This window comes from Poeciliopsis prolifica, unplaced genomic scaffold (assembly GCF_027474105.1).
Source record: "Poeciliopsis prolifica strain line A6 unplaced genomic scaffold, Auburn_PproV2 SCAFFOLD032, whole genome shotgun sequence".
Taxonomy (NCBI): domain Eukaryota; kingdom Metazoa; phylum Chordata; class Actinopteri; order Cyprinodontiformes; family Poeciliidae; genus Poeciliopsis; species Poeciliopsis prolifica.
The window spans coordinates 5,776,780-5,803,584 of NW_026562407.1; the positions used below are offsets into that span (position 1 = coordinate 5,776,780).

A 26,805-nucleotide genomic window follows, 5' to 3' on the forward strand; every position below is an offset into this window, starting at 1 on the left:
CACTCGCTGGAACAGTCAACAGATTGGCCCATATGAGCTGGTCGAAACTCTGTATCATCCGACTTGTGCAGAGAAAATCCAAGGTTATGGCTCAAGAGTGTGATGCTCTTTTAGAAAAGTTGCAGGGCCAGCTGGTTGGGAAATTTCAGCCCAAAACACTCAGAGACCAGCTCCGTACAGTGCCTGTTTGACTCACATTATTTCTCACCACACACTGGAAAAGTCACACTTAAGAGCTTCAAGACAGAACTGGACTTTAGCCAAGCATCAGTTCTTCAGCAGCAGTTATGCTTAGAACTAGAAAAAAACAATAATGAAGGTGTCACATGCCACATGTGTTTCTCCCTTTAGGAGTTTCTTGATTGTCATTTCATCTGTGCTGTATATCAAACCCCACAGAGCGCCATTGCATTCCTTCTTTGGTTATGCACTGACCGTTTTCATTTTAAGAACTTCCATGTGTATGGAAAATTTCTAGCCTGAGCTGTGATTTATGGAAGACCTGTGGTTTCTTTGAGAGGTAATCATTTTGACTGGTTCATGGATGAAACTGTTTTGTGAAAGCTCGTGGTTTTAATTAAAGTCCCAGCAGCATTTAGTACAATTGTTATGGTAGACCAGAAGAGGTGTTTTTCTGGCATCTCTCCCAAACATTCAAATTTGAATTTAGATGGTGTCTTCTCATTGCTAAGAGTTTGTGAAACCAGGATTTCACTTGTTTTTCACAGCATCCTACTCATTTGGTAGCCTTTATATTCCAGTTGTTGCTTTGTGAATGTGAATTTTTTATCAAAAGCTCTTTAAAGGCTGAATTTAGGAGTGGATTTAAAAAAATAATAATATAAGAGTTTACAATTGCAATTCCAATTCCTTTATTTTAAGACTATTGATGCATTTTTTACTGTTTCTTGTTTTTATGGAATAATCAAAGTTTCATAGCCAGTGACAATCAATAAGTCATTTATATGCTATATAAATAACACCCAGTCTGTTCTGCCATATTTTCCGGAAAGTTAACACACACACGCATGCACACCTGCATGCGACAACAGATAGAAAGGGCAAAAAAAAAAAAAAAAAAAAAAACAAGAGATCTCAGTGCTGACCTTTAAAAAGCCATATAAGTAAATCATTTAAAAAGATATGTCTAATTTTATTCTACAATGTGCCTCTAAAGTTCAGGCCAAAGCCATTAATGGAAACATTTTAGTTTGTTTTTCTTTTTTCATTGTGACTAATAAATCCTTTCTGTAACAATTACAGCGCTTAAGTTTTATTGCACAGCAAAGTTAAACATTAATGCAGCTTAACAGACAAACTCTACAGAAAGCCATCTGTGAAACAAATGTAATCAGTTAAAAATAAATGATTAGCTCATGTAAATACATTTTCTAAATCATATATTTTGCATAAATTGCATGCAAGAGTATAAAATTATGGAGATGATCTCCCAGTGATACTGGATAACCCACCGCAACTCCACTTCATAACGGTTTCACTTCGTCTCCTTTTATAACCGAACTTGATTTTGCTCTCTGCCAAGTGTGGGCGGCATCCATTTTGCAACGCTTTTATGGGTCACTTACTTGAAATGCAAATTATCTGATAGAGGCTGCTGGAGTCGTGAACCGGCACAGTTGACCTGGTAATCTACATTCATGAATTGAAAATTGCACGGATTCAGTAACTGCTAATTTTATATTTGCCACCACTATTAACCCTGGTGGTTATTTTCATGAGTGTGGGCCAGTGTGGAAATAGCCTCTCAGAAATTTGAAGTTGGACAGAATTTTTATGAAGTTTTTATTCTGGTGTCTCTCTGATTGTGTCTTGTTTTTGCTCTGATCAGATGGGCCATCACACCCATGATGTACCCAGCCTCCTTTGTCTTCAGCGTTCCCAGCACAGCTTACGTGGTGTTGACCTGCGTCAACCTCTTCATTGGCATCAATGGCAGTGTGGCCACCTTCATCATGGAGCTCATTGATGATGATGTGAGTGACAAACACAACACAAAGCACAACCGTTAAATCAGCTACTTACTCGCCCTATGAAATTACCAGGCACAGTTAAATTAATTCTATACAATATGGGACTAACCTACATAAGCTTAATACATGAGAAGCGGTTGCGAATTATACTTTCATAAACTCATGCAAAGTCATTATGTCCGTTTATGCTCTATAAATTGTGTTCCTGTTGTATTTTGATGATCCATTTTGTCTTTTGTCCTAACCTCTGGTTTCCCTGTTAACACTTGTTCTTGAGTTGCTCGTGTTCATGGATTCCCAGTTTGTTGTGTTTGATTGTGCTCTGTTAACTTAACGTTTCCTTTTATCCTCAAGTTTCCTTGTAATTTCTTGAGTTTGGTCACCTTGTCCTTCCTCACTTGTCCCTAGATCCATTACAGCTGTTTTACATTCAGTTCTAAGGCTTGATTAAGTCACAATCTGTTCCCAGATATATGATTGTGCATTGTTCATCTGCTCAAACAATTATACATAGGGATAAAAACCTTGTAAATGTCCAACCTTCATACTGTTTAGGAGTGAAAAGGCTTATGTATCCTAAAGATAAACTTGATGTGCCAAATAAGTACATCAACAAAGGTAGGATGAAAGTCATACATGGAAGGAGGCAAATTTAATGAATTTAAAGATTGTTAAAAAGAAAAGCCTTTTCTAGAAAATCCAGTTCTGGAATTTTGCAAAAACAAAACAAAAATGGTGATACAGATTTACTTAAAACAGAAATGTCAAGCTAATTTTTTTAATGAAAAAAAAAAGAAAAAGAAAGTTGTCTTTTTACACAGTATATGTCTCTGTAGAGACCTCTCCTCTCGTCTCTATAGAGGAGAGGAAGACTCTCTTACTGCCAAGCAGCAAACTCAGGCTGTAAAAATTTCACAGCTGCTCAAAAATCCTATTTACGCAGGAGCCATAACAGAAGCTGGCTAATTGACTTGAATCCTTGATAAACGTTGTGTGTTTTCTAAGCAAAGCCTTCCTTGGGCCTGCATACATGGAGGTGGGTGGGTAGAACGTGTGTATCCACCTGGTGTTTGCCTTAAAGCAGCCCCTTTAATCCTTTCAAGGATTTTTCAAAGAGCCCATTTTTCACTATTTTTTTTAAACTTTAATCGTTCGCTGAGAATAAGGGTCCTCAGAGAAGTTCCCACATCCATCTTTCAGCGAATTGTTCATTATGGCGGCAGCCTTGGTCTCAAAGGATTTAAAAAGACAAAGAAAGCCAAAAGGGAGCTAAATAAGAAATGCAGAGATTTGGTTCGGAGAGGAAGCAACGCAGAGTGAGAGGAGAAAAACTGAATGTCAATCATTTTTATTTGTGATTGTATTTAAATGGAATTTCATGAAAAAGTTGGCAGTTTCTGACACAGAAATGATATTTCCATCAGTGGATGGATATTATCTACTTCTTTGCTTTTCTTTCCCTGTCATTCTCTGAACCAAATACATCCAGATAGATCTGTAGTTACACAATTAGCATTCACCATCAACACACACAATAACACAATGACAAGCTCCTCATGCATCTGATGCTTCATAAGAGTCGCAGCAGTTTCCACAGCTCCGCTCTGATGCTGGATGTTGTCTTTCTGGACAGTTTTTCTTCCCCTCACCGACGCAGATCCCTGTGACTTGATGTCTCCTCTGACTCTGTTCAGGATGTTTCTCTGCAATGATTATATTGTTGCCAGCATTCATTGGCAATTTTTAGTCATTTATATTTTACTCGGCTCTATTTTTGCCGTCTGCGTTCTCATTATTTATTAATACAGTGTCAGTGGGGCATGTTACTCATAAAAGGTGCCAGCTTAATGGGCAGGATGTTGCCCGCAGGCAGAGTAAAGGGAGGGATTTACAGCTTGCATCTCTTGCTTCGAAGCGCTGGGAATGCTGATGGTGTTTCTGTGAGACTTGATGGCGACAATAATCACTTTAATTAGACTTGTTTTTCACCGTTAAGAGAACAGATGGGTCAGCAACAATTGGAGAATGTCAAAACCCTCAACAAGAGTTCAGACTTGATTTCTCTGTGGAATAGACTGTATCATTTTTCGCATTGCAACCAAAATCTTGAAGGGTTTCCACTGGGATTTTATAACAGATCAACATGGAGATGTAAGTCGGATGTGGAAGGAAAAGGGCACAGGTGTCCTCTAATTTTTTGACAAATCACATTCTGAGAAGTGTTTCTACTTTAATACTTCTAAATTAAATCCAGTGCAACCAGTTTTGTTTAATATGTTCACAAGAGTGTAATTTAATTGGACACAAATCCAGCTGTTCTGAAAGGCCTAAAGGGGACAAACATTGTGAAAACCAAAAAACACAGAAGAGAAAGTCAAGAGGAAATTGCGGAGAGGTTTTAAGCAGGTTTGGATAGGAACAGAATATCCTAGGATTTGAACAACACATCGACCACTGTTCAATCCATCACTGTGAAATCAAATTGAGAATGTCACAGCTGCAAACCTAAAAAGACACTGCCCACCACCTGAACTGACAGAAATAGGAAAGTGCAACATTAATCAAAGATGCTGCCGAGAGGATGCAGAGATGCACAACTTAGGCGGAAGAATATGTTGACAGCAGAACTATAAGTGATGTGCTCCACAAATAGGAGTTTGAGGAAGACTGGCACTGTGAAAGCTATTGTTGAAAGATAGCCTGGCACAAGCCATGTTGGAAAACCCTGCAGACATGTGGATGAAGATGCTGTCGTCAAATAGTGATGGCAGCAAGATAGGAATATTTTTTCTAGTGTTGGGACAAGAAGGCTCAACAGAGTTGATTGGAAAATTCATGGAAATAAAATTCATGGAGCTTGGTTTTGTTAATAACTGAGGAAAGCCTGTTTGAGGTTAAAGAGGACTTGAGATCTGGAAAAGGTTCACTCTCAAATAAATAAAAAAATAAATATTCTGATGCATTTCTTACCAACGGGTTCCTCAATGTGGCTTCCACATGTCTGAACCATCCAGGATGTTTTCTGACTTCATTGTTGTCTTCTGTGAGAATTGCATTGATATTGTTTTACTGCTATCATCAGTCAGTGTTGTCATTGAGAAAAAATCAAATGTGAATGCAATTCAGCAAAATTAGTCATCATTACTTCTGGTTCACTGTTATCTCTTTAGTCTTTACCTATGATTCATTTGAGTAGTTTTTGCGAGTAGAGTAGTTTTTCTAGCTGACACAACACTACACTTGAGAATTTACTTCATATTGGTTTAATAAATATTATACATAAAATCTTCTTGTGAGTGCCACTGAAGGCAAAGCAAGAACATCCGGTGCAGTACTTGTACAGACGCACTAGAGAGGTCCAGTCAAAATCAAGATTCAAGTACATCTGAGAATCTTTGAGTATCTGTGAAAATCAATGTTCACAGATATTCCTTATCCAGCCTAACTGAGCTTGAGCTACTTTGCAACACAGAAGGAGGAAAACAAAATTCAGTCTCCCACAGAATGGCAGCCAGTGCAGTTAGCGAGAGGTTTCCCAATCGAAGGTGAGGCTCAACTCGCTGCTGCCACACTGGCTTCGTTTCGGAGCTTTTGAATGGGAAGATGCGAAAATTCAGCGATTTTGAAGAAAAAATTATCAGAATTGGTTAAGCTAAATGAAAAATAGGTACTTTATAGTACAAATCACAGGGTGAAAATAGAAATATAAATGATTTTATCATTATATATTATTTTTCTGCCTCACCTGCCTCCCTTGACCGCACGTCACTGGTAGAGACATACCTCGTAAGATTGGAGCTGGAAAAACAGCAAATGGTTATTTTACAAAGTGTTAACTCATGAGGAATGAAAACAAATACACAAGAGTTTTCACCTGTTTATAGGAGAAAAGGAAAAAATACATTGGTGTCATCTCGCTACTTTACCACTATTTGTTGTTTATCAAAAGGAATTCCCCCAAAAAATATGCTAAAGCTTGTGAGTGTAGCGCAACAAAGTATGGAAAAGTTCAAGTGGCTTGAATATGTTTGCATGACATGACAGCGAACAGATGTACTCCTACAGCATGACGGCTCAATCCAGCAACAAAGCTTTGTCTCATCATCTCCAGGCTCCTCGGCGGTGGCGTTAGTCAAACAGTGTCGCTCAAAAGTAAAGCTACAGGCTCCAGGATGTTTTCTGACTTCAAGCAGAGGGAGGATCTTGATCCCCTTTGGGCATTGCTCCATTTTATATCAGTGAAAGAAAAATGTGAGGGAAAGAAAACAGCAGAGTGAAGAACCGGAGCAGCACTTTCACACACTCTTTGCCCTAGTTTTTGCTTTAAAACCACTGGGATATTTTCTACCCCTTAGGACTGTCCGACTCCCTGTAGACTACATCAATCCTGGCTCGCCTAACGCCTCGAGCCGTGTCTGAGTCAATACCTCCACCACGTGCCACTCGGAGATAACCACAGGCAGGCATTGTGATTTTTTTTTTTTTTTTTACTATTTTTTTTAGTGATGGAGGTAAAGGCGATACCGTTAAATTTAACTTGAGCAGATTGTATCAAACTCTACATTTACTGCCCAGCATTGCATTCTAGCATTGCACTCAAAACCACGAGTTCATACATTACCCTGAACGACGTATGCGATAGTAATTCCACAAAAATATCAACCATATAACATATGATAGTTGACGGTTTGAGGTGTGTATATGTATTTTTTATCTGCACGCTTTCCCTGATGTTAAGAATGGAGCTGCATTGAGGAAATAAGCCCAAGCAGTGATATGGGTCAGATAAACCAGAGCGCATACTCTACCACCGTTGCAAGCAAAAAGGATTTACAGCAGCGAACAAAAAAATAAGGAGGACAAATTTGCTAGTATTCCATCATTTGCTTGTACAAATGATAGGAGAAACTAAATTAAGTCCCGCTTTATGTCACACATGTTCGCTGTGTGCCAGAAAGCTTACCTTCACACGCAACTCTCCCAAGTCAGCCTGTGCCTCTTGCACCCTAGGTCATTGCTGTATAGTAGTTGCTTGACTTTCCTATGTCTCTACTAGCTCTCTGGAGAATGTAGGGAATAAAGGTGCCTTCAGAAAATCCCAGCGTGGATGTGTGTTTAAATATTTACATCCAACAGCAAGGGACTAAACACACAGACGGACAAATTATTGGTTTAATCACTTTCAAACACTTTAATCACTCTCTTTTATTAAGAGACATTTTGTTTCCTCAACCTATATCCTTTCGAATGAGTTTGCACTGACATGTCTTGGGGGATTTGTTGGTTAAAATATCCTTGGTGATGTGCAAATAGATTTCCCTTCCTCGCCAAGTACAAGGAGTCAAATGAATGGTGTGGAAAATGACTACAATTCCTCAGTAATGTAAAATTCCTGATACAGGAAAATTACATGAAGAGGGTGTTGGTGGGGACACAGCAGTTCACTTAGCAACCCTCTTTTGGCTTGGTTTTGTTCTAGACCTGTTTAGGATACAATGAAGTCTCAGGATTACAAGGTTTCTTAGAGAAACCTTGTAATCAAATGCATGTCAACCTAACCATGATCTCAAAGAGCTGAGGGAAAAAAAGAAAAGAAACATTGGGTCACTGTTCAATGACCCTCCATAAGCTCTGAATATTTCAGTCTGGAGAAACCATCCTTCATTCTTCAGACAGCTTCAGCAGATTTTGCAGGAAAAAATTAAATCAAATTACCAGCAGTTTAGGCTGCAAAAGATGCTTCCACGCCAAAAAAAATTAGAAGTCCCATCGTTTTTTGTTTTTTTTTTTTTTTTTGCTGTGGGCCTATTTAATTGGTTTTAGTATTTTTTTTTAAATGATACAATAAAAAAATAAATCTGATTTGTGTCTAAATGTAGACTAAACTTTTATTGTTTTTTGTTTGTGTATTGTGGAAAGCTATCCTTGCTCGTATACATGTCTACAAAACATGCTGTGTATTTTAGCTGAATTCATACGAAACATAAAACTATGGTCCTGTTACTGTATATTTATTAATCTTTCTTGCGTAAGCTCTTGAGCGTTCTTTTCAAGTCAAACTCTGCTCTTTGAAATATTTAGCTTTTCAAAGAAGGACTTGAAGATTAAAAAGCAGCAAATGCATCAAGGTAGAAGGAGAAAGGCAACAAATTATTGCTAAACTCAACATCTGAAGGTTTGCTTTTTCACAATGATCGGCGAGAGCTTTTCATCATGGTCTCATGTCTACTCCAGTGACCATCTACTCATAAGAGCAGAAAAGAATATTCTTGCATAAGTCCACGTTTGATCTTAAGCATCTGTCTGTTTATTTTTCCTCAAAGGGTAATGAATAGACTTGGTTGCATTTTTATTAATTTGCAGAGCACTCATATTATATGCATAGTGAAATCATTTTAAAGTAAAAATAAATTTTAAAAAAATCAGTGTCATGGAGAGTGGTTTTAAATTGTTTTGTGAACTGTACTTCATTTGTTAAATCCTCCCATATGTCCCAAGTTAAATCCCCCCATTTTGTTCGCTACCCTCCAGCCCTTCTTACCCCCTTTGCTACCATTTTTTTTTCTGGTGGATGTGGCATTATCATCTGTCCTTGTTGTTTCAGGTAAAAGTAGAAAGAGTTGAGTATGAAAATCCACCCCTGCATCACATGCATTCAGTCACTTGAGCTTTGTTATTCTTTAGATTCTAGCCAATGGTAAAGTCACCTACCGTGTGTTTTTGTGGAGTCATATTGGCTGCAAACTCTTCATGAGCTTAATTAACAAATACAATATCTGGCTGTTTGCCGCATTGTGTGCATATCCAGTGAAATTGACTTACAATTCTTATGGGGACTGTTTCTACCGCTTTTACATATTTTCTGCAGATCTACTTCTTAGTCCAATGTTCCTGAGAAGCATTGCAAATAGCATCATAGAGGAGCATCATTGCGATGAAATGCCGAAGGGAAAATGTCGGAAAGAGCAGGAGCTTCTTAAAGAGACAGAGGACAATTTCAAGGTTTTAAATTGCAAAGTCCAATTTCTTTTTTAGTTATGTTTGATATATACAACATTTTCATTGCAACTGAGGGTAACATAGTTACTTGATTGTGTTATAAAATTTTACTATATGTCTGGACAATACGCAATGCTTCGTATTACTTGTAAAATGGGATGGACCCAAAAAGTCCTGTCACATATTTCTGGGGCATAAAACTACTGAGAGTTTAAGTTAGTATCACCTAACTTAACGAATCTAAGACGTTTGCAACCAAAACTTCTGTCTTTTGTGTAGTTTTTCCTGCCTGGCACACAGCAAATAGCTAAGATTAGCTACTACTTTATCGAGCAGGCACATAACCCAGAAATGTAACTGGTGAAAGTATATCTGACTGTGGCATTTGGCCTGTTATGGCTCCATGCAATCTTGGTAACTGCATATTGAAAGCTCAGTCATGCAAACTAATTTCACCTTGCAATAACACACACACACACACACACGCATGCACACGCACACATCCATGAATGAAATATGGGACATTAATGGACTTTACCTGGAAAACTATGGCACAACTTACAACATCCTGCAGTACCTAATCTTTACACCGGCAAAAGCAGAAATGATGAATTTTTAGTCTCCTGCTGCGTACGCGTGAGCTTTGAAGACTGCAATGAAGCAGGATGCATAATGCATGAAGTAGGTTTTGAACGCCAAACCACTGCAGGTGTATTTATAGTTCATCCTTGCTCTTTCTGCGTTTTGTTTTCCAAACTCTGTTTCTCCTCTGTTGGTGTACTGGACATCCTTCCTTACATCCATTATATTGTTACAAACTCATTTTTCTGAAGCCATTTAGCTCATTACTGCTTTGTCCTTTATTGGGATCCCACATAATTGTCATCACGGGGGAATATGTTTGGTAAAAGAGCAGTAAAATACCTTGTCAAGATAAGACATGCTTTTAATTTATTCCTTGTTGAACAGTGAGCCAATATGGTTTTGCCCTGTTTTCTGTGTTTTCTGTCTTGTTTATCACATTGTCAAAAGAATTCCAAAAGAGGCAGATAAACAGAGTTCTCATCTCTTGGGTCAGGATGTTGCGTTTCCCTCAGTTATGATTTAAAAGACGAACATCTGTTTGCCTGAGCCTCTGCTCATCCATTTATTTGTACATGCTTTTCCGTATGTGGGCCTTTTCACAGATCACACAGTATGTTCCCCACTGTCAAATGCGGTAGATGAAACTTGATACACTGTGCTCTCTGAACATGCCATTTGGAGCTCTGCAACACAACAGCGCTCAGCGTGCGAATGGAGTGCGGGGTGTTTAATTATCAGCACTGTCTTCTGAAGTTCTAGCTCCTCTCACCCTGCTGATTAAAGATTAATGTTCAACATATTGCACTTGGGCTATACAAAAACCCTACCAGGGCAAATAAATATTAGAAAGTTTGTCATGCCTCTGGTGGGTTTGTTTTTACTTTGTTTTTGTTTTTTTTTCTTCAACAGAACATATCCCGCACTAATGACATAGTGAAGCAGGTGCTTCTGATATTCCCACATTTCTGTCTGGGCAGAGGTCTTATTGACATGGCCAAGAACCAGGCAATGGCAACACTTTTCAGCAATTTTGGTAAGTATTACTGCCACACCAGAAGCAAAGGACAAACTATATCACATTAACTGAAACATGATGTATTCCAACTTTATTTGTTGCTCAAATGGCTATACATTTTTAGCTTCAAATGCTTTCAGTGTTTTCTGAAAGCAATATGCTTGAAGAACTATTAACAAACATCCAGTGGTAAGATTTAAGAAAAAACGCTCTGTGCTGCCTTCCTCGTTTACACTGCGCAGAATGACTGCTTGTGACAAAAACTACAATTTTAAAAGCTTAAATCCTGTCAATATTCAGATCACCAGAATGGTATATTAGTGCTCAATACAGTAATTGTGCAAGTCTCACTTTTCTCCATATAATCGGTTCATGTTTTGAGAGTTTACTTAAGTTACATCATGTCACAGTTTGTTCCAAGGACATGGTTTCTCACACCAGTGAAAGGATGGGACTTTCTACTGTTGGTTTTTCTCACAAAACACAATTTGGCCTTTGACGTCAGTTTAAAACAAGGTTGTAAGTAGAGAAGATGTCAAACTGTAGGTATATATTCATACCGGTGCTACAAACTATCTTTCATTTACCCTGGTACACAAATAGAAAATTAATCTGCAGCTACAGTTCATTCTCATGTTTGTTGATGCTTTTCAGGAAATCAACCAACTTTTTATTCTTTCTTTCTTGCAAAGCAGAATGAACTTTTGTGTTTGTAAATTTGAATCAATTGATTTTGTGCATCTTTGTTGATGTATCCATGAAAATGATGTTTATACATACACCAGAACATTATCCAGATTATTTAAAAGCATCCTAATACATCAATATTTTTGTATTTTTGTCAAATTAATTTAAATAGCACAAAAAAGAGGAGGAAAAAGGACTCAGAAAGAGAATACACTGTCTGTGGGAGGAAACTTGACACAAACTAGAGTGAGAGTTATTCTTGAACAGTTTGGCTGAAAGGAGAACAGATAAACGCTAACAAACAAACACTGAGCAGGTTGGTGAGAACAGTAAAACATACTTGCTGAGATCAGAGAGGGCTGCTTAAAGCTACAGGGAGAGAAGAACAGATTGGGAAAAAAAATTAGAGAGAATATTTACCCATTCATTTTAGAAGGTTGTGTTTCTCTTTTTTTCTTTTGACAAATACCTGAGGTCCATTTTTCAATGTACAGAAACAGTTCTTCAGTTCGACTAAACTAACAATGGATTGATTTTAAAACAATGCAATTCAATGTTATGACGGTATTCACAAAGACAGAGGTTCAAAAATGATAAAAATATATTAATTTTGATAGAAAAAACTAACCATATTAGTATTGCTAATATTAATCTTTGTGGTAGTCGATAATTGCATTAATATTGATTTTTGAGGTTTTCAGAAAGATGGGGATATTGCTCCGAAAAACAAACTCAAACTCATTGAGGACTAACACTTAAAAATCTATTTGAACATTAGTTTGCCCAAACTGTACCTGCAGTCACTCAGAATGACTCGGTGGGGTCCTTCCACTCACCTCCCTCCCTGATTCTGACCAAATATTACGCATTCCTGAGATCTAGTTTGATAAATATGGGGAACCATGAAAAACAGCAGTTGTTCAAATTGCAGCTTGCCTCATAATTTTGAAAATAGTGTATACCATGTGACCAATTGGCACATGTGTTTAAGTGTAACACCATAAACATAAGAATATTTGGGCATAAAATCAGCATGCCTTGGATCTACTTGTGGTCACAACTCCAAGTAACACTAAAGTAGTACACAAACCCACAAATCATTCAGCCTTTCCCTGAGAAGCACTCAATTCAACCACAGTCCTCATTTTAAAGTGACACCATACTATTTCTTTCAAATGGCTAGTTCTCCAGGGGGGAAATATTTGACCGGTAACACAGCTCCCAAACCTCTACTAAAGCTCTGAGTTAAATTTAGACAGGAGAAAGGGAGACAAGTGGTACGGTGGCTGCGGAGGTGGATCTGGGGTCGAGGGGGCTGTCAAGAGGCAAAGAGGAAGAGGAGCCTTATCTGTCGAGAGATGGAGCAGGAAATAGCGGTCTGAGGAATAATTTGCAGTGGTGGTGGAGACCAGAGAGAGAAAAGCAATCACAACTTAAAAGGGCTGGTGTGAAGAGGGGCTATTTACCAGAGAATGAGACTGAAAGCACTTTCGTTTTTCTTGTCTTTCATTTTCCTCCCCCACCACTCCCCTCACCCCGTTGTATCCGGCTTTAAGGAGGGAGAAAGTATATGTTGAGGGCTGTCACCGCTTTACTTATGTGTTCATCCATTAAAGACCCTCATTCATACAAAATACAGGATGTCAACAATTTTCTCAAATGACTTTTTTTTGTTAAATTTTAGCTATTCTGTCTAAAGCTTAAGTGGCTTCTTAAACTGCTGCCTTCAACAATACGTCACAGAAACATTTTAAAAGGCCGATAACATTTACAGAAGACACACTGTAATTTGGCTGTCTGTGAAGTGAAAACATAGCAGTTTTATTTTTATTTTGACAATTGTTACATGAAAAACTTTCTGACAAGATTTAGAAATGGACCTAAAATAACCCATGAATCTCATCGCTGCCCTTTGTTTCAGGGGAAGATCGTTTTAAAGACCCACTGAGTTGGGAGATGGTGGGAAAAAATCTCCTTGCCATGTCTATTCAAGGAGCTGTGATGTTCATCATTACCATTCTCATCCAGTACAAGTTCTTCTGCAAACCGAGGTGACTATTAGAAACTTTGTAATGGTATTTTTCTTTCCCTAGGTTCAGTAATATCAGACAATAATTAAGATGTGAAAATTTAACATAGCCATGAGAAATGTCTTATTTAATCAGCATTTTGATGATGTTACATTACAGAATTGTATAGTGATTTGGTTCTTGCTTTGGGTTTCCATTTTTCAGATGCACTGGCATTTTAAAAACAAACTTGGTTTATAATTAGCCAGCTTTTAACAATCAGTTGACTAATCATTGCAGTGAACCCTCCCAAAGAAAATTGGCTTAGAAATGGGGTTAGGACAAAACACAGACTGCTAAGCAAATTTCATTTCAAGTAAACTGCTTTATTTTCCACTAGTGACCAGTCCAACCCTTTTTGTTCAGTGACCACTGGAGATGGACATCAGCCCCCCAGTTACCCTGCCCAGAAAAACAGAAATAAATAATGGATGCTTTATTTATCAAAGCTTTGAAATTGGTTGTTTTTCACTTTAGTAGCTCAAACGTAGCTACTTAATTGAAAAAGGTAGCACAGTGACACAGTATTCAGTGTCATTACGGTAACACTGAACATCGTTATGGTGTAAGGACAAGAGTTAAAAACAAAGGCACATGTAAGAAATGTCCGCTGTGTTTGAGCCAGTCAGGACATTACCCCTGCATCTTTCTCTGCCCATCTTATTTTTGCTAACTAGAAACCTTTGCACTCAAAAGTCTGATTTATTTTAAATTTAGTGGATTTTGTCAATTCAAGTTGAAATTAAATAACATTGGAAATTTTGGTTAAATGGGTTCATTTAAAAAGAAAGAAATGTCATAATAGGCTATTTCAATATAAATTTTAGATGTTCTTGGTTTGCAAAAATACAAAGGGAAGAAAAATAGGACTAATTGCAATTTTATTCAAAACTTTATGCCTCGGCTGACATCAGTGACCAATTGCAAACCCACTTATCTTGTCCCACTGGGATGAATGTTTGCTTTAAAATAAAGCTCTGATGGGACAGTGGAAAAGATCATTGTTACGAGCAAGTTGTCAAGTAAGGAGTTTGCCTATCACTGAAGCTTGTCAAGTCTAAAATATTATCTGAATGTAAACATGTGGAAAGCACAGACGTCTCCAACGATAACATTGATGTCCATAGTTCACATTTCAGAAAAAAGTATTCTTTTCAAAGAAGCTACATGAATGATCACATTTTCCTGGAATATTTATAGGTTGTTCAGCACCAATCTGGTGATTGAATAAAGAACACATTAATTTATTGAATAAATAAATTCAATAAATTTATTTATTGAATTTATTCAATAAATAATAAATTATTATTTATTGATAATAAATTATTACACATAATTTACTATTCAATATAGTAAATGCATCTAAAATGGGTTTTAGATTTAAATGTTGCTTATTTTATGTAGTTTTTGATTAAAATGTGATTAATTGCATTAAATAAATTACAAACCCTTCCATTTAATTGATTTAAAAAAATTTAGTCCCATGTAAGTGGTTCGCACATTGGTTCCACATGCACCTCTTTGCTATCCAAATATCAACATCTGTTTATTCGTTGTGACCGCATTTGGGTTTGAATTTTTATCAAATTAATGTTTCCATGAAAACTAACCTTCTGCAGCTCATGAAAATTGTAGGAATTGTTTTCACAGGGTTTGAACTTTGACTGAACTAATTGATTTGGTTTATTTTAAAAGTAACAAGCAGAGATAATCGCTGCCCTTGGTTTTGTGTCCAATCAGGCTGATATCAGCGAAGCAATTGGCTACAGAGGAGGAGGATGTTGACGTTGCCCGGGAACGCCGGAGAGTGTATGAAGGCAGAGCTCAGAACGACCTGTTGAGGATCAGTGACCTCACAAAGGTATTTAACCTTGATTTCAAATACTTTTTTCAGTCTTTTTCTATGATAAATCATCCCACAGGCTGCGTTGCACAACAAGGCACAATCACACAATTTTAATACACTTTGGCATAGTCCTTTTTCAATGTACAAGCTGCAGGATTCTAATTAGTGAAAGAACATGCTGCCTTCAGATGATCCCCAGCAGCCCATCTTTTCTTGAAATGTGACAGTTTTGTGAATGTGTACGGTAACATTTGATCATGAATGCCATAAAAAACATGTTTTTTAGTCTTTGTTTTTTTTCTTTCCAATTAAACACTAGCAAGGTACTTTTTGTTTGCCCTTGAGGGTCCTCATTCAATTCATTTTTTTTTTTATGTTGCATCAAAAACCATACGTACTTTCCATTTTGGGATGCATTTTGCACACAGCAACCTCCTCATTTATCTTCACCTCTGCTAAAGATGTGTGAACAATTTTAAATTAAATTTGTCTTTTATAGCAGTAGCAAAAAAATTATTTATATATTTTTTTCATTTACTGAGTTGAAAAATACAATCTTTAGAAATACTGGAACAGTTACTAACAACTACTGGAATCCCTAACATGTAACATTTTTTTTATTTGGAGTTTACTGTTTTAAATTGATCAAAATATCTCCAAAAATCAAGTATGTCTTTGATTCCTCATGGTACAAATATTAAGTAATATTAGACCTATTTTTCTTATCTACTTTTACAAAATGGGAAACACAAGGGAACAAGACACAGAAGAAATATTTTCTTCTTTATTTCTGCAAGTTTGTAAATTTCTTTGCGATGTTATGTTCATATATATTTGTATTAAATAAAAATTTGATTAAAGTACTATGCAAAAATATAAGAATGCCTGCTTTCGTAACACCGCAAATACCTAAAATTAGATAAGGCAAGAATAAGACCTTCATGTAAAGATGGGATGCAAAACATTCATATTTGCCAAGTTAAGCTAAAATTTAGAGTTGTTTATGAGCCAAACAAGCTCCGAAACATTTCTCAGAAAGCAGGTGAACTTCCCTTCACTCGTAAGGAGTGACATCTTCAGGTCACCATGTCTCCATAAGCACAACCTGTGAAAACTTTGATACATCTTTAGTAATTGTGTCAATAATCCTGGATGGTGCTATATAGTATGTGACTGACTTTTCTTAACATGTCTCCTATATTCTGTACAGTTCAAGTAAAAAAAAAAATCAAACACATTTATTAGAAGTTTAAAAAACGCAGTGGGTGTTGCATTGTGTTGCACACCCTTAACCTAATACCTTGTTGAAGTGTTTTTTAAGTCTGTTTCAGCATCCCGTCTTCTCAATTACACACCTCACAGGTAACATAAAGTTCAGCTTTCCACATAACTGAACATTGTGGAAAGTTTAAGAGATTAATTGGCATCCTATTGGTGAAGCCTTGGTTATCTGAGAGGTTGCAGTGATTCAAAAGCAATTCATTCTTCAAATGTGTAGCTCGGGAGTAGGACACCAAAACATCTCCTGATTCATAAAGTCTTTGACAAAGAAAGCAGTCACCAATAGTTGAAATGGATAAAAGCCTGCAGTAGCGTTACAAAAACTGGTCATTTCTCCAAAAGAAATGAAAATACAAGACTGAAATGTAGGTTATCATTTCTTGAAGAAAATCAACAAGGACTGACACAGAATCTAAGAGATGCTCCATCCCTCAAATTGATCATCAGTAATCATGGTTTTAGCTAACAACTGTTTGGAATATATAATGTTGGTGCTAGAATACTGTTTTATGTCTGTGAAACTGTCTTTTTAGCTGTTTCTATTAAATCTAAATACATAGATGATTTAATAACCATCTATTTGTTTGAGGCACTTTCTGCTTCAACTCGTCACACAGTTCTTACAGACAATGGGACAGACTAGGACTGGTGTCCATTTCTTCAATAACGGTAGAAGCAGAGCAATGTATTGTGAAGCAATGAGGTTGTGGTTTTGATGTGGTTATGACTGTTTAAAGGTTGTGTCTTGAGTCAACACAACTGTGGTTTGTCCTTATTTAGTTTTTCAACTCTTTGTTATGGTGATATGATTCATATGTAAGAAGTATTACTTTAAAAAATGTCAAAAAAAAAAACTAGACAGTCAATGAGCAAAAAAGCAGTCAAAGTCCAGGATGACAGAGGGAATGGCATAAGATGGTTTTGTTTTGGTGTTAGTACTCTGGGCTTTAGTTCATCACAGTGCTTGTGCGTCTTTCAGGCGGCAGGATTAATGTTTGCTACAGTGGCAGATGTTCCCTCCCTGCGGGCCGCGTGGCAGCAGGAAGTGTCACAACGGCAGCCTCCATTGCACTTCTGATGCCGACAGTTGGCGGATCTAAGAGCCTTTTCCTCCTTACCACCTTTCCTTACTTCTCTGCTCCCTTGGTCTCCTCGGTCTCACCGTACTTAATCTTTCGCTTATTGCTCACTCGCACAGTTGGCGCCGTGCTCTCAGGGATAATTACTGAACAAGTGCTGCCTGAAACAGTTGGAGAGGTAATGTATTACAAATCATCTCTCAAGGTGAAAAAAAACAGCCGAGAAGCTTGTATAGTTATTCCTCTTCAGACAGGATTTATGTAACTTTTTGGAGAATAACTCCTTATCGGTGTAACAGATGACTTCACAAAACTTCTGTTTCTGATGAGGTGGACACCTTCTCCAATGACAGTCCATGTCTGAAATGACACATTTTCCGTCACTGTAGAAAAACAGCAGTTTGTTGGCAGAAGGCATCAGGATTCTTCATGCAGTGCCCTCATTGACTCCCACAACAGCTGTGGCCCATCCATTTGAGAGGGGGGTTAGATAACAAATTGATCAATGAGCACACGGCTTCGGTGGCCACACACCACAAGATACACCCTGTCATAAATCCAAGCATGCCTCTGAAGCGATCGACAGCACATCAGTCATGTGTCGGATTCCTGAATCACCCTCATTCCTTCCATCTCCTTTTCCTGCTCCTCCACCCATCAGAGTTTTTCCCCTTCTGCTAGCTTCCACTTAGCATTAGCACCTCGACTGTCATCGGTTAAGACTCTAATGGAAGCATGTCGGTCTGAGAGCCCGTTATTGGAATGCCGCTGTCAATTGAGCGTTTCCAGACGCTCATTAAGTTGACAGGGAAGTTTTCAAAAGACCTGTGACAGATGTTTGAGTTCAGAAGATGAGCAGATGAGTGGCACCTTGGCGTGCTACAGCTCTGCTAATGTGATAATGTTTGCCCTTGGACTTTTAGAGGCACAAATCAGACACGAACTGACAAGAGTTCTTTATTGAATGATCAGTAAAATGTTAGCTCTGTTTCTCCCTGGTGAGATGAGGAAGTAGGTATTTGCTAGCCAGCTGAATTTATTATTATTATTTACATTTACTACTTAAAAATAAAAACATTGTGTATTGAAATGACTGCAGTTTTTTAAAAAAAATGTTCTCTGCGTAAGATGAGAAAAATAAAAAATGCGTAAGATATTGAAAAATAATTTTACTTCTAACCATTTGTCTATATGTTCATCCATCTAAATATCTAGATTAAGTAATTTTTTGTTTTGAAGAAACACGTTTCTTCTTTTCTTTTCTTTTTTTTTTTTTTTGGAGAAAATAAAACATTTGAAAGAGAAACCAAGGAGAGTTGTTGGCAAGAGTTTTACTCACAATTCTGAATTCTCCGTTGACATCCCATCTCTCCACCTTAAATGAAAATAATAATAATTTAAAAAAAAACTGAGCTGGTTCACAAAGCAGTCATTCTTCATAGCTCTAAAGGACACAGTCTTTGTTGTAGATTTAAATTCTTTTTCATGTTATATCACTATCAGCAACTGTAACTAAGACTTTTTCATCTAACCAGCTGCAGCAAAACAAAACTTTGGATTGAGTATTAAAAAATATTCTTGGAAAACTATTATATACTATCATGCTGAATACTATTCAGCAATTTTGATTCCAGGAAAATGTTAGTGTGATTAGGCACACTGATATGAAGCAGCTTAATGAGGCTGATCTCAAGCCGTGGATGTTTTTGTGTGAAGTCTTTCACATGATCTAAACCATAAAGAGTCGGAATGAAATAGTTACGTTCAAAATGTTTTAAAGGTAAATGAGAGAAAAGCGATGGATTCATAATTAGACAGGTTTAACAAAGCTGTACTTTGTGTAAGATGATTTATTAATATTCAGTCATTCACTCATGACTGTGACCACAATGTTCCTTTGGCAACGTAGGCATTCTGCTTCATATTCTTTGAGCATTCTAACAAAAAAGGAGCACTTCACATGCCCTGACCTAATTGACTTTAAAAGAGAAGCATCTTGATAACTTCGATGTTTTATTGTCTGAGTTAGCAGTAATTTACACTCTGGAGGCATTTTGGCTCACTCTTTTCTACAGCATTGTTTTAATTCAGTCACATTGGAGAATTTCTAGTATGACTGACCTCTTTTTTAAAATGTTTGTAATTTAAATTTGACTCAAGTCTGGGGTTTTGACTAGGCCACTTCAAGATCTTTACTTGCTATCAGGTGATTTTAGTGAGTTCTAATCCTGAAGGGTGAAATGCAACATGATTAAATATGAAATCTAAAAACCATAGCATTTATTTGAAACTTTGCACGTAAACTTGTGCTAGTGATTTAAAAAAAGCTTTCCAAATCGCTTCCTTTATTTGTTTTCATACAAGCTGGTTAGAACATCTCCTCTGTTTTAGGGTATGTTGTTTTGTTTATTTATTTTGCTCAGTTTGGTTTCCAGTCTGTTGCGCTGAGAACACTAGATGTGTTTGAAGAAAGCACCCATTAATAAAATACTTCCAGCTTGTGAGTGTTGAAGGTTATTGAGGCTGATAAAGTGCTCCTCAAAGTCGAGGCAGATTACTTTCACAGGCTCCATCACTGCAAACACTTATTTAAAAAAAAAAAAAGAAGAATTCTCCTTTTCCGTTCTGAACAAGATTTTCAAATGTATTTGGAAAGCCTTTCCCTGACTGGCTTCTTCATAGTTTTCCAAATGATCCCTTGTATTTAAAATTTGTTTCCTTGACTTTCACAATCTCTCTTTCCCTTTTTCTGCACTTCCTCCCCCTCCCCTTTTTTTTCTTTCTGCTGCTATCTCGCTGTACTCTCTCATGCCATCCACTGTTCTGTCGCCCTCGCAGTCTGCTCCCCACCGTCCGCCGCCTCCTGCCTTTTCTCTGGCTGGTTGGTTGATTCATTGTATTGTCTGTTCACTGCAGGTATACCCTGGGAAGAGCACCCCTGCTGTGGACCAGCTATGCGTGGGCGTGCCTGCTGCAGAGGTGAACCAGATGCTGCCATATTACACTAGCAACTTCTCTATTGTAAAGTTTGTGTGAAATTTGTCAGCCAGGAGAACTTTTTATTATACAGTGAAAGCTACGGGGTTACATACACAGAAAAAATGGACACGTATATATTTTACTCTCGCTCCTTGCATCTAAATCAGACCAAACACATCGTGTTGTAGATTAGTTAGAATTAACTCAATAATGAAAGAAAGGCTATGTCCGAGATTTGTTTGCTTATTATTGTCTTCAAAATTGGGAGTTTACATGTCCTCAGTGTCTTGTGTTTTCAATCAACAAAGTTTAATTGGATAGCACATTTCAGCAATAAGGCAGCTTAAAACTTTGAATTTTCCTCCACAATCTTCTCACTGGCGTTGGGCATTGTTTGAATTAGAACAATTCTTATTCCTAATTTCGATTCCAGGTCTTACTGGTTCTTGATTCCGGTTCTATTTAGACACTGTGTCAAAAGCGTTCACACGTTTTAAATGACCTGGATGACCAGCTCTCTGGGTAAAATAGTATCAACTTCTGATTTCAGTTTAATTCTGAGATTTTTATCTTTTATTAACTTCACCATGATTTTTTTCACTACTACTTTTAACTAGTTAATAAATATCACATGTACTTGAATATAAATGTTCAGAATCTTTATATGGATGCACTTCGCAAGAGCGCCTTATATTTTAAAGCTGATGAAAACACATGTACAGCACGACTCGCATTAACTGAATATTTTCCATCTTTTATGTTTTTTTTTTTTTGCTTTGTTTTTTTTTTAACTGTGACTGCCATCCATCATTTTGACAGATTATACACACCTGACCACTTGGTGCAGACATGTGGACATTTTCAACTTTACACATAGAGAACATCACGGATGTAACTAAATCAATCAATCAAAAAAAGTCCCACATGGGTGTCATCTCTGACCAAGACACTGAAACACTGAAGTCAATGCATCTTGATATCCATGAGCTGACAGCATGTTGAAGACACGTGGAGGATTTGGAGCGTATCTGCAGCTGAACCACTGCTGCGGGATTCTCCTCTCGCTCAGGGGATCAGGAAAAAAACCCTCATTCAGACAGTCTGGCTGACTTTTGATCACATTAATTGGAGAAATGTTCCCTGATGTCACTGCACAGAAACATTTGCTTGATGTCATCACAAGAACTTATGTACAGAAAATAAAACAAACCTCCCCTCCCCAACATTTTAAACCCAATCCAGGTTAGGAGCTGCTGCAGTATGAAATCATAAATGGTGAACAGAGTGAGTCTGTTTGGTGCTATGCTGGCAATCAGCTGTAGGAAGGAGCATCAATGTGGCGCATTAGATACAGAGATTTCTATAACTCTTTTCCATTAACCCAGAGGTTTTTGAACATGTCAGTTCTTTTAATAAATGTAGCCAAGCTCTTTATTCCTGCTGCACACTGCCCATGTGTGGCTCAGCACAAACTTCCAGCTGATTCTTATTTGTTGAAATGCGGCAATTTTTTGTTGACAGACTGAAAATTGAAACTACAAACTGAAATTTAAAAATTAAACTACGTAACTGCATATGTATATTGTCAACAACTATATTGTCCATATTTTTACAAATTTCTTTTATTAAAAAAAAACCCCAAAAGAACATTGCAATTGTATAATCAGGCCATACTGGACAAAAATACAGGTGTGTTTATATCACAGGTGTTTGTAAGGCCAAAATCAATGTGATATTGGTTGAGTAATTGACCACAGCTTTTGTTTTTAAATCAATAGATTTTGTCTCATTCTTGCCTCCAACCGAGTTCATACAAAATGTTTTCTAAACTCAGCTTAATAAAGGTAGCAAAGCAATCCACCTCCATTACTAATGACATAATAGTACTGTTTAATAATATAAGTGTTCAAAAATAAACACACAAAGACTATACAGTACCAAGCAGCGAAGGGGTGTGGATTTGATTTAATATCGCAACCTTGTAAATTACAACCAGATAACAAATTTAGTTAAACGCAATCATTTTATAGCATGTGATGTGGCTTAAAAGCTGTTCTACACACACATATAAACAGTGTGAAAAGCTGACAGTCATTGGGGCTCAGAGGGCTTCCCCGCTGGTACCCATCGTCGCTGCCGGTGTTTACTCGGAGCCCAGTGTAAATGCCAGAAGAATATTGGGATTCGTGGGGCTCTGCTGATCACACGCCACACTTCCATGCATTATTTACATCAAGCTTAGCCCTGCTCGACGCGTTCATTGGGCGCAGGTCACAAACAAGCAGGGATCAATGGAAGACAGGAATCAAATATTTATGCCAAAGCCAGAATACCTAAGACCGAGGGGGGAAGGGGTCACATGACCACAAATAGAGGGGTCTGTAGGAACAACTTCCTTTCATGCTGAAGCTGTAGAATCAGTAGCATCGGCAGAAAAACATAAAGACCAAGGAGGGCGTTTGTTTGTTGCAGTGTGAAGAGGCACGTAGAGACTCTGGGAATAGCCAGACTCTCACAGTGTTTGTTGATTTGCTGGCTGTTTTGTTTGTGCACACAATATGTCAATTTGTTATTTTGTAAAACACCTAACTACTCGGAAAGACGTTCACACTCTCCGTATATTCGCCTTATTGTATTTGCTAACGATCACAGACTATTACGAATGCAATCAAGAATGTTGCCCTGTCAGTTCTCCGATGAGACTTGCACTGTTTTCCTAATGGACGACCCCTCTGCTCCAGTGTTTCGGCTTGCTGGGGATCAACGGCGCTGGGAAAACCACGACATTCAAGATGCTGACGGGAGACATCCCAGTCTCCAGCGGAGAGGCCTTTCTAAACGGATACAGGTGAGGCTCTGTGTCCCACTAGTGCACAGAGTAACTTATCTCAATTAGCCACCCAAGATAGCTGTTCAGGTGGGGATCAAGCTTTTTTTTTTTTCTTCCCCTCTCTCACCATCTTTTTTCTTTTTTTTTTAGGCTGCAACTTTTATATTTAGATTTTTCTACCTTCAGTGTGTTCTGTTGTTAGGGTTCCTGGAAATGACTGATTTGATTTAATTTATTTTCTTGTTTGAAAAGCATGGCAAAATAAAAGCAGAGTGATAGACAATGTTTGTATCTCCAGACTATAGTAACTGTTTCATCCATCCACAAATGTCTTCTTCCCTTTTTCTTTCCTTCCTTCCTGTTTGTCCATTTTTTATGTCTCTTCTGTCCTTCCATTGTTCTGTCTTTCAGTTTGCCTTCAATTGCTTCATCTTTACTTCAACATTTTTGTTATTCCTTTCCTACTTGTCTCCTGTGCTTGCTATTTCATTCTTCAGGTTTTTTTTTCCTTTCTTCATCCCTTCCATCTCACCTACTTTTTCTCTTTCCTATCCTCCCTTCATTTTGTCATTCCTTCTTCTGTCCTTTGTTCCCCCAACTTTACCTTTCTCTCTACCGGCATACTTTTCTTAGAAATTCTATTTTAAAGGCTGCCACCGTTGTGTTATAAGTTCTCTGAATTTTTGTATCCATACGCAGTGAGGCAGGACAAAAGTCTCTGGAAGCCTGAATATGGGAATGTGTGGGAATTTGATATATATGTATATATTCCTGCTTTGTCTCCTCACCAACATATTCGGAACGCTGTGATCTTTCTTCCAAATATATCATTCCCTTTGACCTATACATGCTTCAGTTTTTTGCTTTTTTTTTTTTTTTTTTGTTGCATGTGTCTACAAAATCAACCACAAAGAATGGTTGTACATGTTATAAGAAAAAATGAAACACCTTGACAACATCAAATCAAGAACCCAGGACGCTTTGCGAGAAAGTAGGCTTGCCGTCTCTTATTTTTAGGAACAAACAGCTCTGTTCCTTTACCTCCTTCGGCAAGTATCTCCAAGCCCAGCTGAGGAAGCGCACACACAGTGGAGCAGTGGTTGCTCTAGATGTTCGTTCATACATCTGATAATTGACTTTGTGTTCGACACGGGGGCAAAGTCGTATGCAGCGGGGGCCTTACACAGCTCCATTAATGTTGATTAATGTGGGTGATAGTGATCAAAGAAAAATCTCTGGGACCTTTAGGGGAATCAGCTGAAAAGAGGAAAAACAGATGTGAGCAGGCAACACCCACTCTTATGTTTTCATCTCATTATGCTCGCTTTCTGGGCTCCGGCAAGAAGAACGATCAGCAGAGGAGGAAAGGCAACATTTTCTTAAATGGATGCTTCTGCTCTCGCAACAGTTCTCTCTCTTATCTGTGATTTCAAGAATATCTGTCCCTGCCTGCATCGACTTCCTTTTCTACTTGTTGTCTGTTGAGTGTTAAAAAAGGAAACCATGTGGGTGTTGGCTCGTTTGCTATCCTTTGCTCTAATAGACCAAGAGGAAATTAGAAAATTTGTGAGTCATTACCTAATTTGTGGTTGTGTTAGACTCACTTGTTGGTTATCTGTGACTCATGACCAGAATGCACTAGTGCCTGTGACCTTATCATTCGATAATATGCAGAACCAGCAACTACGGTTTCATGCAAAGGCTAACCTTATAACCCCAAAGTTATACACTGATGGTCACCAGCAGGACTTTCTCTGCCATTTCTTACCTTTGGCTGAAACGATCCCCCCCCCCTCTATGGAAAATTCTTTTAACTACATTGGATTGGATTTTCACTGACATTTAAATAACAATGAAACATCCTGTTAGGAGGTTTGTTTCTTAATTATGGCCAGCAAATTTAATTTGACACATTTAAAATACAGCTCACCTGTAGATGGATGCTTGAGGCGTTGCTAAATTTGTATCATCTAATGGGGTTTTTGGCAGCTGAAGTATGCTTTTATTCTTCATAAATGTGAAGGAAAAACCTTTTTGCTGTGATTGTGGGAATTTGTATGTACATTGGGGTACAAAAGAATTGGAAGGAACATAAAATTAGCTTTTTTGCTGGATCCAGTAGATTAGCTTAGATGTTTTATTGATCCATGGAGGGAAAAAAATTTTGCAATATGTAAAGAATAATTGCAGAATAACCAAACCTATATTCTCTAAGTAAAAAAAAAGTCATGGGTCACTGATTAAACATTTTTAGAAAATCAAATTAACTGTAAATAATGAATAAATGGTGATTTTTGCTGAGAAAGTCATTGCTCAATGTCGCTTGCTGGACATTCAGCAATGGAAGCTAAATCAATTGAAAGGTCTCTTTTAGATATCTATCATTTTAACAAATTTGGAAAATGCTGTTTGTTATAAGGTAACACTGATTTCCAATCCATGCTGCAAAATTGATTAGTCTGCAGGGATTCAATAAGCAAAGTTAGGCTTTCAACAACATTCATTAAATTCTATCAGGTAGAAGACTGACAAACATTCCTCAGCAAAAACTTCAAGAAGAAATACTTTTATTCCAACTCAAAATGATTTTTGGTGTCTAATCCTTCCATGAAACTGATGTTGAGAAATACTTAACCACTTTGTGTTAGAACCAGATGCAGACCATTACCTACACTCACCACAAACCTTTATCACAACAAGACCAAAATACAGAATTAGATCACTGAAGCTTTAAGTTTATTCAATAATTTTTGGGATTTATCCATTTGACCATTCGTTTTGAAAAATATCCATTAAAAAACTCTCCCAATGTTATCTTTAAGAAACAAAGCAGCCTGGTAGATATGAAAGAAAATCCACTTCACCACTTTATGCCTTGGAGTGATAAAGACGGCTTGTGTGTGGAGGTATTTATTTTTTTACCCAATTTGCTTCAGAGACAGTGACATTTAGTTGGCGGTACGTGCAGAATATGAAACATTTCATTCTGTGGCTTTTACTGGGCTATCTCTGTTTTCTTGCGTTTCTTATCAAGTCATTGTGAATATTTAACAAGTCTCAGAAATGTTTGCTTTTCCAGCTCTTGAACTCTTCTCCTTCTCCAAAGGTTTTGTCATACCATGTTATAATTAAATTATGTCAAAACACTATTGGCAATCATACTATAAAGAACATTTTGTTTTGTTTGTTGTTGTTTTTTTCCCCAGCATACGGACAGAAATGAGACATGTTCACCAGAACATGGGTTACTGTCCCCAGTTTGACGCCATTGATGACCTTTTGACTGGACGAGAGCATCTGGAGTTTTATGCCCGGCTAAGAGGGGTACCAGAAGAAGAGGTTGCCATGGTAATTGACATTTTATTCCTACCTTAAAAATGGATTGAGGCAACATTAGGCTGTAAAGCTGATGCAGACGCAATAAAATGCTTTCTTTTTCCAGGA

The 26,805-nt window shown here is 37.6% G+C and overlaps 1 protein-coding gene across 4 annotated transcripts in view; it reads left to right on the forward strand.

The window, feature by feature from the left end:
• Positions 1-26,805, forward strand: part of LOC129373220 (phospholipid-transporting ATPase ABCA1-like) — a 173,750-nt gene that overhangs the window by 122,925 nt on the left and 24,020 nt on the right. For all 4 annotated transcript variants that reach the window (XM_055051031.1, XM_055051033.1, XM_055051032.1 and 1 more), the window contains 7 exons: positions 1,850-1,994; positions 10,485-10,608; positions 13,199-13,328; positions 15,087-15,207; positions 20,469-20,531; positions 23,273-23,379; positions 26,568-26,709. In XM_055051031.1, coding sequence (XP_054907006.1) covers positions 1,850-1,994; positions 10,485-10,608; positions 13,199-13,328; positions 15,087-15,207; positions 20,469-20,531; positions 23,273-23,379; positions 26,568-26,709 — 832 coding nt within the window. The remainder of the gene's footprint in view (positions 1-1,849; positions 1,995-10,484; positions 10,609-13,198; positions 13,329-15,086; positions 15,208-20,468; positions 20,532-23,272; positions 23,380-26,567; positions 26,710-26,805) is intronic.